The 14,171-nt window shown below is 43.7% G+C and overlaps 1 protein-coding gene across 1 annotated transcript in view; it reads left to right on the plus strand.

Moving 5' to 3' along the window:
• hs6st1a (heparan sulfate 6-O-sulfotransferase 1a) overlaps positions 1–10,112 on the plus strand; it is a 59,293-nt gene extending 49,181 nt beyond the window's left edge. Inside the window, exons 2-4 of the mRNA XM_040042661.1 lie at positions 1,703–1,925; positions 3,613–3,861; positions 5,951–10,112. Coding sequence (XP_039898595.1) covers positions 1,703–1,925; positions 3,613–3,861; positions 5,951–6,262 — 784 coding nt within the window. The 3' untranslated portion in view covers positions 6,263–10,112. The remainder of the gene's footprint in view (positions 1–1,702; positions 1,926–3,612; positions 3,862–5,950) is intronic.
• The last annotated feature ends 4,059 nt before the right edge of the window (positions 10,113–14,171 follow it).

A 14,171-nucleotide genomic window follows, 5' to 3' on the forward strand; every position in this document is an offset into this window, starting at 1 on the left:
GGGGAGATTTTAGGTTTAGGGTGATGGGATTTAGAGTTTAGATTCTTGTTTCTGTGGCTGTGATTTCCACCTCCCCGCTGTCTTCGAGATTGAAGGTCTGTTTGGTTCGTTGCCTGGGATCTCCCAGCTGCCACTGGATTGAGGGTTTAGTCGTTTCATTGTTCATGATCCCCCCCCCTTGCCGCTACTTGATTTGTTTCATTTGCAGAGATGTCTCTGTGCTGCAGCTACAATCGGGGTGTGGCTGTTTTGTCGTGCAGGGTCTCCCAGATGATTTTTTTTCTTTAGCTGTCCGGGATCGCCTCATAACTGCTGGATTTAGTTTTTTTTGTCTTTATAATGATGCTCTATCTCTCAGCTGTGGCTAGATTTTGGGTTTATTTGTTTTGTTGTCCAGGATCTCCCTCCTCCTGCTGCAGCTGCTAGTGCTGCTGGATTTTCAGGGATGTTGCCACTTTTTAATAGCCAGACACTGCTACTGTTTGTGTGACACTTGGGGCTTTGTGTCCACCCAGCAGTCCCGCTTCTCTCGCCAGGCGAGCTTTGTAGTGTGAAGCCCAAGATTTAGCGATGAAAGCAGAGACTCTGTGTGTATATGAGAGGCGGCTTGTGTGTGAACCAGGCGATTTCGTAGAGTTCTGTCAGCACACAAAATTCCCTCTGCAAACATTCCTCTGATGTGATGCAGGCCCAGGGGAAAAGGGCAGCGTGTGTGCCTCTGCGTGTGTGTGTTTTTGACAGATGACGTGCGTCTGCTGCCCAGACAAATCCATACCGCCACTCTGAGCCACGCTGCAGGCACATAGTCACACATAAGCATACACACGTGGGTTATATGTGTGCGTTTTGGTTAATGAGGATGTGTTGATTGATTAGACTGCAGTAATTAGCTGGAGTGTGAAGGCCTAGAAAGGTCTCCACTCTGGTGGGAGTGTCCCCTCTAGAGAGATGTTGAACTGTGCTATGCACCATTACATCACACACAAACACGCACAGACAAACACCACAGAAATGGTTCCATCCAAATCCAAGATGCGGGATGAGTCATCTCTCAGAGAGACTTGGTGCAAGCGCGAAGGAAGGGGAAAGGATGTTTGCCGCGCGCGTGCGTGCGTCGGAGCCCGAGACAGAAGGATGTTTGCAGCGTGGAGATGTGTGCTGCACATATGAGATGTGCTTGTGCCAGCAGTTTCCTTTCCTGCACAGCATGGCCCCAACACTGACCCGATCCCTCTGCCTTACAAATCAACTCTCTCGCTCACTTCCTCCTCCTCCCGTGCTCATTTGCAGTTTGGCTTCCAGTCTTCCACCCAGATATCTTTTGTGCAACACGGAGCTGCTTCTAGTAAATGCAAATAATGTGGTACTAAATATGACAAGCTCAGTGTGAAGCCCTGAGTTAGGAGCATGCACAATGAACTGCTTCGGGAAACCATTGCACACAGTGCCACCATATGGTCGGCTAAAGAACTGCGTGTTGATTTAGCGTTCTTGTTGGCATACTTGATGCGCGTAAAGAGGCGAATAAAATTCACTTAAAACAACATCACACGAGGCTGATTCTCTTAAATGTCTAACATTAAGGGTTTTTACCTTTTGACTTTAACTGTGCATACACCATTTGAAATGTTCTGTACAACTGAGGTAACCTCTGCTTTTTTTTTTCTCTCCTCCCTTTTGCTCCATCCTTGTCCCCAAATAGAAAGTTCTACTACATCACTCTGCTGAGGGACCCCGTGTCTCGCTACCTCAGCGAGTGGAGGCACGTGCAGCGGGGCGCCACGTGGAAAACCTCCCTGCACATGTGCGATGGACGAACCCCAACGCCCGAGGAGCTGCCCTCCTGCTACGAGGGGTCCGACTGGTCGGGGTGCACCCTGCAACAGTTCATGGACTGTCCCTACAACCTGGCCAATAACAGACAGGTACAGAGGGGGGGGGGAGGTCATAAGCATCAATGTTTATTTTAATCTCAATAACTTTAAGAACATCAGACACCAAATGTCTCAAATCACTGGAAAAGGTTTCTGTACACCATGTTTTTCCCCCTTTTATTTTACCTCATAACACACAAGAAGGTGTACTGGCAAATTCTCATAGAGCTAGATTGTTATTTTACTATCATTTATTCCTGATGTTTAAAACTGTCTGTAGTCTTGCTTTGTCTCCTCTAAGAAGATGTGTGGCCTGTCCTGGCAGTGGTAGCGACTGGTGATCGGGTACCACAGTTTAAAAAAAGCTCAGTTTGCTTTCTTATTAAAAGTAGCGAGGAAGCAAAAATCCATACCATAAACATAATGGAATCACGAAGCTTTGTAATGTATAAAACCAGCCTCAAACGTTGTCTAAAGTCAGCACAAAAGTGTCACCAGGAGTTATTCCTTTGTATCCATTGATTTGGTTCATAATTTAATACTGATGGACTTTTGTGCAGAGTCTTGTGTGCCGTTTCAGTTGAAGTGTGGTTGTTTTTATCCACCTGTCCAGGGATAACAGATGCAAATTAGACGCTGTGCAAATACTTTTAACTGTGTGCTGTCACTTTTTAAAAATAAGCAATAAAATAAGTTAAACCTGTGCACTGTAAGTAGGCCTTGACCGATATAGGATTTTTAAGGCCAATACTGATATTTGAAAAGAAATTGGACATTCATATTATTACAGATACAGATTTTTTTTAACAGTTTTCGCACAAATGGTCAAAAATGGTCCATCAAACTTGCATCACATCACCAGGCCTGACTTCTCTCCTATCAGGTTGCTTTATCACCGTGAGAATTACTGTACAGATGTTGAAAACACCAGCAAAGATGCACTTTGGCTTGAATTAAAGTTAAACAAGTTCTCCTACTACTTTATTTCATTTCTTACATATAAAAAGTGCCTGGTACACTTGTAAGATGAAATCCGCATGAGTGAAAATACACTAGATCTTTCTCCCTCTCTCTCTCTCTCTCACACACACACACACACACACACACACACACACACACACACACACACACACACACACACACACACACACACATTTACTAGTACACGGTCAGGAGTTTGCCTTCTGGTCATAAACACCTCAAATTCGCACCTCCTTTTCTCATGCTATCTCAGTCTCCCACCTCAACGTGTTGGCCAGCTTATCTCATCTGAGCCTCGGGGTGTTATTACTCAGGGTCCTATGACTTATAAATGCGACATGCGCGCACAAACACACACACACATGCATACTTGAGGAATCCTGATAGACCAGCGGGCTATGGTGCATGCAGTGAATCCAAATTTATGTCCAGTCTGTTTGTTTACTGTACTTTAACAGCCCCCCCGTATACCCTTGGTAATGAAGTGATCTCTCACTTTGGAGCAAAATTTTCTTGGCTCTAATCTGCTCCTGCTACTGGAATTTCAGAGGGAAATTTGTTACTGATACCAGCATTTTAAAGATAACATATGATGTGCCGGCAAAATCAAAGATTTCAGGATCAAGGCTGGACGATGAATAGTGAAAATCCAAGTAATATTAGTACCACCTACATAAATTCTGTTGCACATGCAGTGAGTGACAGACACTCCATGGGCTCGCACAGGCGCCTTCACGTCCTTTTCTCCCGTCTTTAGGTTCGTATGTTGGCGGACCTGAGTCTCGTAGGCTGCTACAACATGTCCACAGTTCCAGAGAAGAAGAGGGCCCAGCTTCTCCTGGAGTCTGCCAAGAAGAACTTACGAGACATGGCCTTCTTTGGCTTGACGGAGTACCAGAGGAAAACCCAGTTCCTCTTTGAACGAACCTTCAGGTTGCGCTTCATCAGGCCTTTCATGCAGTACAACAGCACGCGGGCTGCAGGGGTGGACCTGGACAACACTACGGTAAGTGCAACATTGTATTTAACTCTATAATGCCAGATGTATCATCTTTGATATAGGAGTTCTCTTTTCCCCCGAAAAACCTAAATAAATTGCGCAAGAGTAACAAAAGTAGTAGATGTAGCAAAAATTAACTGAAACAAAAGTTAAATAAAAATTAAAAATGTATACACATATTTTATACATTTCTTTCTTTCTTATTTGTTCAAAAATAAGAATTTTCTGGCAATTATTTTAAAGCAGCTTATACTATAATCGCATTCAAATTTGTATTACTTGGCAGATTCTTTTTTTAATAGAAACTGGAAGAAAAAGGAAGAAGTACAATAAGCTGAAACGAAAAATGAAGAAAGGGGGGGAAATGTCAAAAAGAGAGACGGAGAGAAAAGTCTGCAGTCTGATATTGCTGTGAAATGAGTTGGAATGACTGTTGCTGTTGAGAAAACAGCAGCTTTAAACATGTTCTTCACACTTGTGTGGGAGTTTTTAAGCTCAGTTCTCATCTTAAAAAAAAGAAAGAAAGAAAAGAGAAATCCTCCAGTATACAGCAGTCTGGTGATTTATACATCAAAACCAGTTGGAGCAGAGAATATAAAATATGCTTCTGACAGATGCTGTGGAAAGGTGGATCCACTGGTTATTATCACGGAAAGGACGAAATGTCATATTGTGACAGGTTGGAGTCCGACAGATGTGGCGTTTTGTGTCGCATTTTGTTTAAAAAGTAGGTTATAAAATTGGTTTAAATCTTTGCGAAGCCGCTCTGCTAAACTGAATTATTTAAATAAGTTTTTTTTAAAGGAATTCAAATAATTATATCAGCAGGTTTGGCGGAGACTGTTTACTTTAGACTCTCCTCTAAAGCTGCTGAAAGCCCACTCCAACCCTCATCCCTTCAAGATCTCAGTGAGTCATTTTTGTTTGAAACTGGTTTCTAAATAATTCGACGCCTGTTCTCAGATAGCCGTGCGCCTTCTCCCTGGCTTTCTTTTTGCTGGTGTCCCCCCCACGCCGCTGATCAAACGCCTCAGATTTTCTAACATCGACGCATCACATCGCTTCCCCCTGTTATCCCACACATGGCTCGCAAATGATATCCAGCACTCCATCACAGATTTCAAAGGGATTCTCTTAATTAAACACACACCCCCCACCTCCATGTTCAATCTGCACACAGCAGATTACAAAGCCAGCTGCATGGCACAACCAAACAACATGTTTCTGTTGTCTCCACGCTAGTGATGCATTCTCTTTCAGTTCCCTCTCTCTGCAGACACGCTATAAAGCATGTGATCAAATGTCACCATGGGATATTTTCGAAATTCCAACTTTGAAACTTTCCCAGCATCGCATGGAGAAAACTGAGACTATATTTAGTTTCTGGGGTTGTGCCTTGAGTGTTTTGGGAACTTTCTGGGCCTGAGTTAGTAATATTGAGCAGTATTGATGGGTCATTAATCACAGAAATATCCCTGTGTCCCCAGAGTCAGTGTTTGGGTTAGGAGTGGACACAAGTTGATGAAGAAATTAAGGCTTCGACATCAATCCCAAAGCAATCCAATACCATGGCTAAAGTGATAATACATTCAGCTCCATGCATTTCCAAGCATATCGGCCTTACTTGTGATCCATCTCACTTCCCCTGTGAGTTTAGTTGACCAAAAAAGGGAGATGAGCCGCGTGTCAAGTATGATCACTGTGTTCTGACCTTCATCTCTCCACAGAGAGTTTTCTTTTTACTCCCGCCTACATCAACACTCCAGATAAGGGAACACTTTGTGTTTTTTGCATTGTCAGCAAGCGGCCGGGCCGTCCTTGACGCAGAGCACAAGGTAGAGCATGACGCAGTCAGGTCACTGTGCTCCAAAAAGGTCCGCCATGACTGACCCTTTCTGGTTCCTCAAACTAGAGTGAGAGGTCAACTTTAAAAATCTTATGGAGACAATACCGATTAGAAATCAGTGCAATCTAAGAAGAATCCTGGAGCTATTGAAACTTCTAGAAAAGCTAATAAAAGCCTTCCCTGTTCACTCCCCCCCCCCCTCTCCATCTCATCCACCCAGCTAAATTTCTCCTGCTCTCTTCTTAATAGGTCCAGCGTATAGAGGAGCTCAACGAGCTGGACATGGAGCTGTACGACTACGCCAGGGACCTGTTCCAGCAGCGCTACCAGTATACCAGACAGCAGGAGAGGCGGCAGCAGCGCATCAAGAACCACATGCAACAGAGCCACCAGGGCCTGGGCATCAGCCTGTGGCCCTCCCGCAGCCAGCAGAGCTTGGTGTCGACACTGGAGGACGGGGACGGAGAACGGGAGGAGGGCGAGGAGGGAGGTAGAACGGAGGAGGCGGGAAGCAGGCTCCCCACTGAGGACTACATGAACCAGATCATCAACCGCTGGTAGCAGAAGAATGAGAACAAACAACAGACATGCATATGTAATGTGAAATGCAAACACATACACACACACTTACACTCACACACACACTTACACTCACAGAAAGTGGCGCCTGCTTCAAAGACCCGACTGACTGGAAAAAAAAAAAAATACAAAAAAAAAAGAAAACAGACTTTACCAGAGTTGGGCTGCGGGAATCAGAATCCGAGTGGGTTGCTATGGAAACCTGAGCTTGGTCGATTGCATCAGCTCACATTATTGAGGTTTGCCCAGTTGTTATTAGCGCCTGCTTGACCTTTCCTCCCCTGTGCATTTCTTTGTCTCTCCCATCATCATTACTGACTGAGCAGAGGAGAGATATTTTTAAAAGTCGCTGACAGCTGAGTAACCCAACCAGCTCTCCCGCCTCCGCTCCTCCTTCTGTATTCCTCTCCGTCTCTATGGCCTGATATGGAGCATGAGAAAATGAATTTAAGTCTGTGAATTCCCGCTAATCCTTGCAAAAAAAAAAAAGAAAGAAAGAAAGAAAGGGGGAGAAAGGAGAAAATAAAGGACCAGTCTACTTCCTGGATTCTCCAATTTCAAAGGAACTGGGAGAGCAATGAAAATGCACTGATTGCTGGGCCGAACAAAGAAAAAGGTGCATCAGAGACTGCCCCAGAAAGATGGAAAGAAAAGTTGTGTAATAAAAGCTTTCCGCTTTACAAATAAAAAAAAAAAAAAATGTAAAAAAAATCTGTCATCTCACCCATGAACATGCTTTGGCCATGAAATAGTGACATTCTCATTTTAGGATGAATTTATTTGTATTTTTCCTTCTATGTTGATGCTTTTTTTTAAAAAAGCACAATTGTAATAACACTGAGACCAACATTGCTGCCTAAAGAAAAGTAATTCCTTTATGTCTTTATTTTTATTTGTTTTATAAGTCAAAGCAAATGGATTAGATTGATGTACTATGGACCATAGCCATTACTGAAGCCTTGCTTCTTAGGGGTGGGAATTTTTGTTTTTGTTTTTTGTTTTTCTAGTCAAGGTTTCCACAGCCCTTGTCGCTTGATAAGTTCATTATTTCTCTTTTTTTTGGTCTCCATCCTGCAGAGAATGACAGCCAATTACAGCGCCGAATCTCACATAGGTGCGAGGAAATCAAAGGGAGGGGAGAGGAGCGAGTGTGCTGCAGGTTGTTGCCAGGAACTGTGTGAGCGGCAAGCGCTTTGGAAGCCTTAACTCAGACAAATGCTTGAGATGGGAGCCATGGAACTTCTGGTCACCATGGCAATGTGAGCTCTTAATGCAGTGGGTGGCATTTTCAGTTTCACCGTTTATTCCCATTTCTTTCTTTTACCTTCTGACTGCGTTGTAAAAGTCGCAGTCTCAAAGAAGCTTCCGCCCTACCTGCTGAAAGGGCGCCCACAGCGCCGGTGACCCGCGGTTCGTTAGTGGGAGCTGTCTTTTTACCCTGAAGAACGGACAGGGCGAGGTAGCAGTGCCTCTATGTACTGGGAATCATAGTCACCATAATTATTGCTGATACTATGTCTGCATTACACTACAGTAATTTCTCTGACTACTCGTGAGTCTGTGTGGATGAGTGCAATTCTGCAAGAGTGCGTGTGTTTGTGTAAATAGTATGTACAGTATGCCTTTGATTGGCGTATGTGTATGCCTTTGTAAATAGTGTGCCTGACTGACTGACAGAGGATGTGCGATGAGTTTTGCGAGTGAGTGGCTTCATGACCAATTATAATGCCTTTTTTTTTGTTTTTGTGGAGGGCAGCATGTCAGAGCAGTGCGACCCTCACAGTGATGCAAGCCAATAATACTCCCCTCTCCTCCTCCCCCGCGACCTGTCCTTAACCCTTGTTTTTTTTTGTCTGTTACCCATGATGAGGCTACGTATAAAGACTATCAGTGCGACCACTTAAAATCCTAATGTGCATTTTTGTCAATCAGTCATAAGTAAGCTTAGTGGGATTTTTCTCCTTTTGTGACCTTAGTTCCCCTGTATGTTATTCAGTGATTTGATCATGTAGCGTTATGTATGCAAACTGCAGGAGGGAATCCAAACGTGCTATCCAGCAGCTGGCCGTATCTTCAACGGCTTTTCCACGTTCCCACAGGGGTCAGCTTTTTAACCGGAAAGTTAAATATTTGCATGGGGAAGACTGAAAAACTATTTCCACGTAGCGTGCCAGCTACTGGCACAGGTCGAGCAGGAAGCCTGTGGAAAGATCGGATTTAAATGCGTCTTTAGCCCAGGGTCATCATTTTATTGTTTTCTACAGTAAGTAGCTGCTTGAGTTACCACAAAGAGAACTGGAGACACAACTTCTATCCAGATCACAGGTAAAAAGAAAATTAGATTTTGAGTTCAAAGCCCAAGGTTGCGCAGGACCTCTGACGTGGTCACAGATGGGGCTCTAATGGCAGCAGTTTCCAGTCATCTGTAGCTAATCGACTCTAAGTCCATAGCAGCTGAGAGATATCTGCAATTTTCTGTATTCTGCCAATGATTGTTTCCTTTCTATAACTGCTGGGAACTTATCTGGTTAGCTGAACACGTCTCAGGAATATAATCAATACTTTAAGGTCATCAAATTAATAGCGCCCAGCTCACTGAAAAATATGGTGCAAAGCTACATCTGTTCATTATCACTTAATCAAGACTTTGTGCTACAGTGGGATTTCTCTTTAGGCTTGAGTTACAGGCTGGAAACAATAAATGTATTTGTTTCACATGCATGGAAGGAAGCATTTTGAAAGAATTTGGGTTTAAAAGTGGATTGGAGTTGGAAAAAATCCCTCATCGACCCTGCCTGCAAGAAAACACTGTCAGCAATAAAGCGGGAAAACGAAGAGAATGTAAAAGTGGGACGGGAAGAATCTAAACTGAATGTAGTCCGCTGTTTGTGTCCTCAGTCAAAGGATGCAGGCAAACAACCTGCTTTCCTGGTATCCAAATACATAAGATGATTCATCTGGTTGTTAACGTTATTTTATTTTTATTTTTTTTGTAAACAAAGGGAACAATTTAGCTGAAATTTAACAGGCCGGATCCTCCCGTCCTCCTGCAGATCTCTTTATTTGATCAGCTCTGTTTAAATCAGGGATGATTTATGAAGGAGAAAAGAACAAGGGCGAGGGGGGATGATGAAAATGTACTGGGACACATCCAGAGTCAATATACTTCTTTTAAAGTAATGCATTAGGGAGAGGAAAAATGGTTATAGAACGAGAGAGCTCCCTTTTTCATATTTTTCCGTCTCAGTCATTGTATTCTTCAAACCGGAGATTTTTATTTATTTTTTTTCCCCCCTAAGCTCCGGGCGTTTTGCCCACAACTTCTTTTTCAGAGTCACACTCACATTAGTCCATGTTTTGGCTCGAAACCAATAATATCTGGCTCCGCATTAGTGGTTTCGGAACAAATAAGACACCAATTCTGTATCTCAAAAGCGTTTCATTTTCAGCGTCCCAGTTTCAAGTGTAGTAGTCCTCAAAAACACTCCCCGTACCTGAACAGAGTGTGAGAGGAAATCTCAAACCTTTCACCGAAATGATTCCAGTTACCGATGCTCTGAAGCTATGCTCAGATTTTTGTGTCTGATCTCTGTGTATATCTGATGTCTTAACAGCATTTTTCTTTGTGACAATGAAGCAACCCGGGTGTCGCTAGCATCATGCTTTTTATTTTTTTAAAGAGTGTGATAGAGATGTGTGTTGTTTGTTTTTGTTTTTGAGTTGGTGTGCAGTCTGTCTCTGGCTCCTTCTGTATGCATATTTCTGGGATTGTTTCTTATGATTGCAAAAATGAATCATCAAGCCACCAATTAAAATATTTCATTTTTACAGACCGGGCTGTGTTGTGGTTGTCACTGCGTGTCATTTCTGATGTTTCCCATTCTGTCACTTTATTATCAAGCATGAAAAATATCTCCCGTTTTTTTTTTTCTTTTTTTTATAGCTGGAAATTACATCCAAGGTACTGAACTTGAAAACGAGCCACATGTTCAATTACACTCAGTGATTTTTTGACAGCTTGAGTGGGAGCCGAGACCTGCAGGTTTCCACACTCCCATTCACAGGCCAATTTGTAACTAAAGGATTTCTTTCTTTTTTCTTTTTTTTACCTTTCGCCTACACTAACTGCAAAACTGTGACCCCATAAAGATGCCCGTTCCCCCACCTAATGATGGTCCTCAGTCCTGTCGCCAGTGATCTACAGCCTAATTCAATGTGCAGACACTCTGAGCCTGCCTGATGCACTTATATGCACACAAATATGCTTCTTCCTCTGCTGTGGCAGGTGGGTGTTTGCGAGGAAGAGGACAGCCTGTATAAATATAATTCCGTGTCCTTGGCTGAGCTTCCAGAGGAGAGAGGCCTCCACCCTGCCTCATCAACACACCAGTGAGCTTCAACTCTGACCTATCGAGGCAGGCGTAGAAAATAATTTGCCAGGACAGTGACGAGCAGGGCCAATTGGCTGGAGGGAGATCAAAGCTGGCACGGACAAGAGCAAGAGTGTCGAGCAGATGAGGAATCAGAGAGAGTCTTTATGTAGGACATGAGGAAAGAGATGCTGGGGGGTTTTTTTGGTTTTTTTTTTTTTTTTTTTCTGCCTGACATACGAACAGAAGAGCGGGATAGAAAAGGAAGAGCTGCGAAGCCTCTCTGGCAGCTGGCAAATGGTGTATTAGACTGAACGCAGTCTTTAATCCTCCCCCTAGCTCTGGGTCGCTGTCATTCCAAGTGCAGCTGGACTGAACAAACAATAATGGCTCGACCGTTGCAGAGGGGTGGACAGCTTTTGTGCGGCTGAACGTGTGCATGTGAGTGTTTGGGAGAGAAAGCGCTCGCTCGCTTTTGCAGTGGGAATCCAGCTCAGAGTTGATTGTACGGACTCTGGCTGCAGTCCATTATTAGCAGGTCAAACTGGCTACAGCTCCTCAGTGCTGGTCCCATACGTGCGCCGTGCAAACAAAGAAACTCTGGCGTTATTACTGCTTATTTTCAGCGTGGAATTCTGCAGATAAGTTCATACCGAGTTGCTCCCTTACGTGCATCGAGCCAGGCTATTGTAGTTCTGGAGGACTGCCCTGTTGGCGCCGGCAGCTAGTCACGATGGAGTTTGGTCTTTGTGTCCGGGCTTGAGTCATTTCCAGCAGTGGCATGGCTTAGACCCTCATCGTCAGATATACAATGTGGATAAATCTCTCTACACAAACAATTTGCAGAGTTTCAGTACCCTGTTTTGTCAGATTGTGAATGCGGAGGGCGGTGAGGGAGAGACAGCAGTCCAGAGTGGGAGTACACATTTTTCCCTTTAGCAATAAAATAAATATGATTAGATGGACCATCTGGGGCTGTTATCTGACCTTCCACTCCACGTCTGGCTAATCTCCCAGGTCAACACCAAATCACCTCTCGTGATACTGCAGGATTGAACAGAAGAATCTAACCTCCCAGGCAGTGCTCTGCTGACTTACACTGTGGGAGTCCGATCTGAAGGATCTCACAATCCTATTAGGCTTGAAAAATGTGTGTTCATTATGTTTGTTTGCACGCATGTGTGTGTGGAGCTTTGGAGCTGTGGGACAGGAGCTCATAAAGAGCTGATCTGCTGCAAACTTATTAACCTCAACATAAAAGCCTGATAAATGTTGATGTTGGGGAAATGTAACAGGACACAAACCCGCAGGGGCTGGGCCAGCCCATGAGATCTAAAAGGCTGTTTAAAAGGGATAACATATTCACATTAAGTGACATGGATCCTTCAGAGAACACAATCATAAAAAAAATGCTACAGTGCAGGAAAAAAGTGATGCGCCCATTAAGCGTGTGCGTTCTCAAAAGAAGGCACCTGGATGTTGTTTTTTGAACATTTTTAATGGACTAAGCAAATATTTTACGCAAACATATACATTTATCAGGGTGTAATTAAGGCTTCCCAACAAATTAATGCATTCTTATGAACTTTGAATTAATCAATTAAAAATATAGAGGTGCAGGCATCGGTTTGTGAAAGCGCCATGTAAGAGTTTCTGTGCAAGAGTAAATAAACGTGACTATATATTAACAGCTGAGGCGAACAGCGAACTGACAGCCTACACTCACTGCAGATGAATGACCAGAGTTGTCATACTGTAGCCACCAAGCCAGGATTATCCACTTTCAATTTACCCAGCCTGCAATCTACTGACATCTAGTGGTGAGATTCTACATATTGTACCTTTAAGTTGTGGAGACGTTTCACCTCTCGTTCAAGAGGCTTCTTCAGTTCTAAAGCTAAAAGCTGGAGAATCCCAGCTAAAGCCTAGTTGGGGCTGTCCCCTTCAGAGGTGATCGTTGACCCGTTATTGATCATGTGAGGGTGTGGATCATTGCCATCACTGGGGGTTAAGGGTGAAACTACTGTAAGACCTTGGCTGACTTACTCACGTCACCTGAGGTAAATTTGTGAGTGGGGGTTGAAGCATTTGTGAAGTTTCTCCTGCGTAGAGATCCAAGCACTCCTCACTGCCCTGCACAGCATACGCTACATTGTTTAGTTAAGCTGCGGTGATGAAGTCCACTTGCCTTCCTTCTTTTCAAGCTCTCGAGACTACCGTGACCTGAATGACTGAGAACCTGCGCAGATGTTTACGTACGAGTGTAAACAAAACGGTCCTCGTCTCCGGGTGTATTTATAGGAAGCGAGCTCAGATCAGCAAAGAGTTTTTGGTCGCTGTTATGTGGTGAATTAGCTTCATGTTAGTGACCCCAGCTGACCCTCATTATACAGTCAGGGACACATTTAATTAGCAGCAACTCACGTGAAACGACAAAATGTATTAATATTAATGGAGGTTTAATTGAGGTCGTTTTGGTCCCCCGTCGAGGCTTTCAACCTCTAAAATGGCTGACGTGCGATAGTGTGAGGAGAGGGAGCCCACAGCCCGAGCTCGCCATTTCGAATGTGACCCCAGAGAAGATGGCAACCATCTCCCATAATTCATCTGAAGATGTCACCTTCCTGACAGATGAACAGGCCCTGTGGGCAATGTGTGTGTGCATGTGTGAGACGGGTTTTAGCTATACTTATGCGGACTAATGGGATGTTTAGGCCTGTCCTAATAGAGATATGGCTGAGTTTTCTGTGTATGTGTTAGATTTTGCGAGTCTGTCCGCATGGGCACGTCAAAATGAAGGTCAAAACCAGAAGGATAATTAATGTTGCTGCTTTTTATATAATGTTAAATCAAACCCTGGAACTGCTCCCTCTGGAGGATCAACTGTCCAATTTAATTTAGGCTGCTAGAGCGAGTAAATGAAAACGCAAGAGCCATGTCTCTGCACCCTGGGACACTGTCTCCGTACCTTTCATCTTCTTTATCAAGACCACACAACAGGTAGAAAGGCAGTCTGGCACATTTTACCAAATCTGCCCCACAGGGATTGTCTATCCAAAAGATATCACACAAACTCAAGGTAAAGGTTTACAAAATGATCCCAGGTGCTCCTTTCAAAATAAGAGGGTTTTCAGTTTATCTACTTTTTCATTACCACACAACAAATACTTTTAACCAAAGGGACAGGTATGAATGAAGGATTTATTTCCCATGGTTATTACACTGTGCATATAGAATATGTAATTCCAGGAGCTGCATTTCAGAGTAATACCTAGAATCCCAAATACATATAGCTCAACAGCCACTACACACTGAACAATGCTCTCTCTTTTACAGTTCTACAACAGGTGAGTTTTTCAGATTTGGATCAGCACCGGAGACTTGACTTCAGAATATGCATGCTAATCAGTCACAACATTAGGAAGTGAAACATGTTTCTTATCATAGTGAAACGTGTGTAAGGGGTTGGATGTATTGGCACCAATTGAACAATTTTTCCTTGAAGTTGATGGGCAAGTATA

This window comes from Simochromis diagramma, unplaced genomic scaffold (genome assembly GCF_900408965.1).
Source record: "Simochromis diagramma unplaced genomic scaffold, fSimDia1.1 OVJJ01000304.1, whole genome shotgun sequence".
NCBI classification, from domain to species: domain Eukaryota; kingdom Metazoa; phylum Chordata; class Actinopteri; order Cichliformes; family Cichlidae; genus Simochromis; species Simochromis diagramma.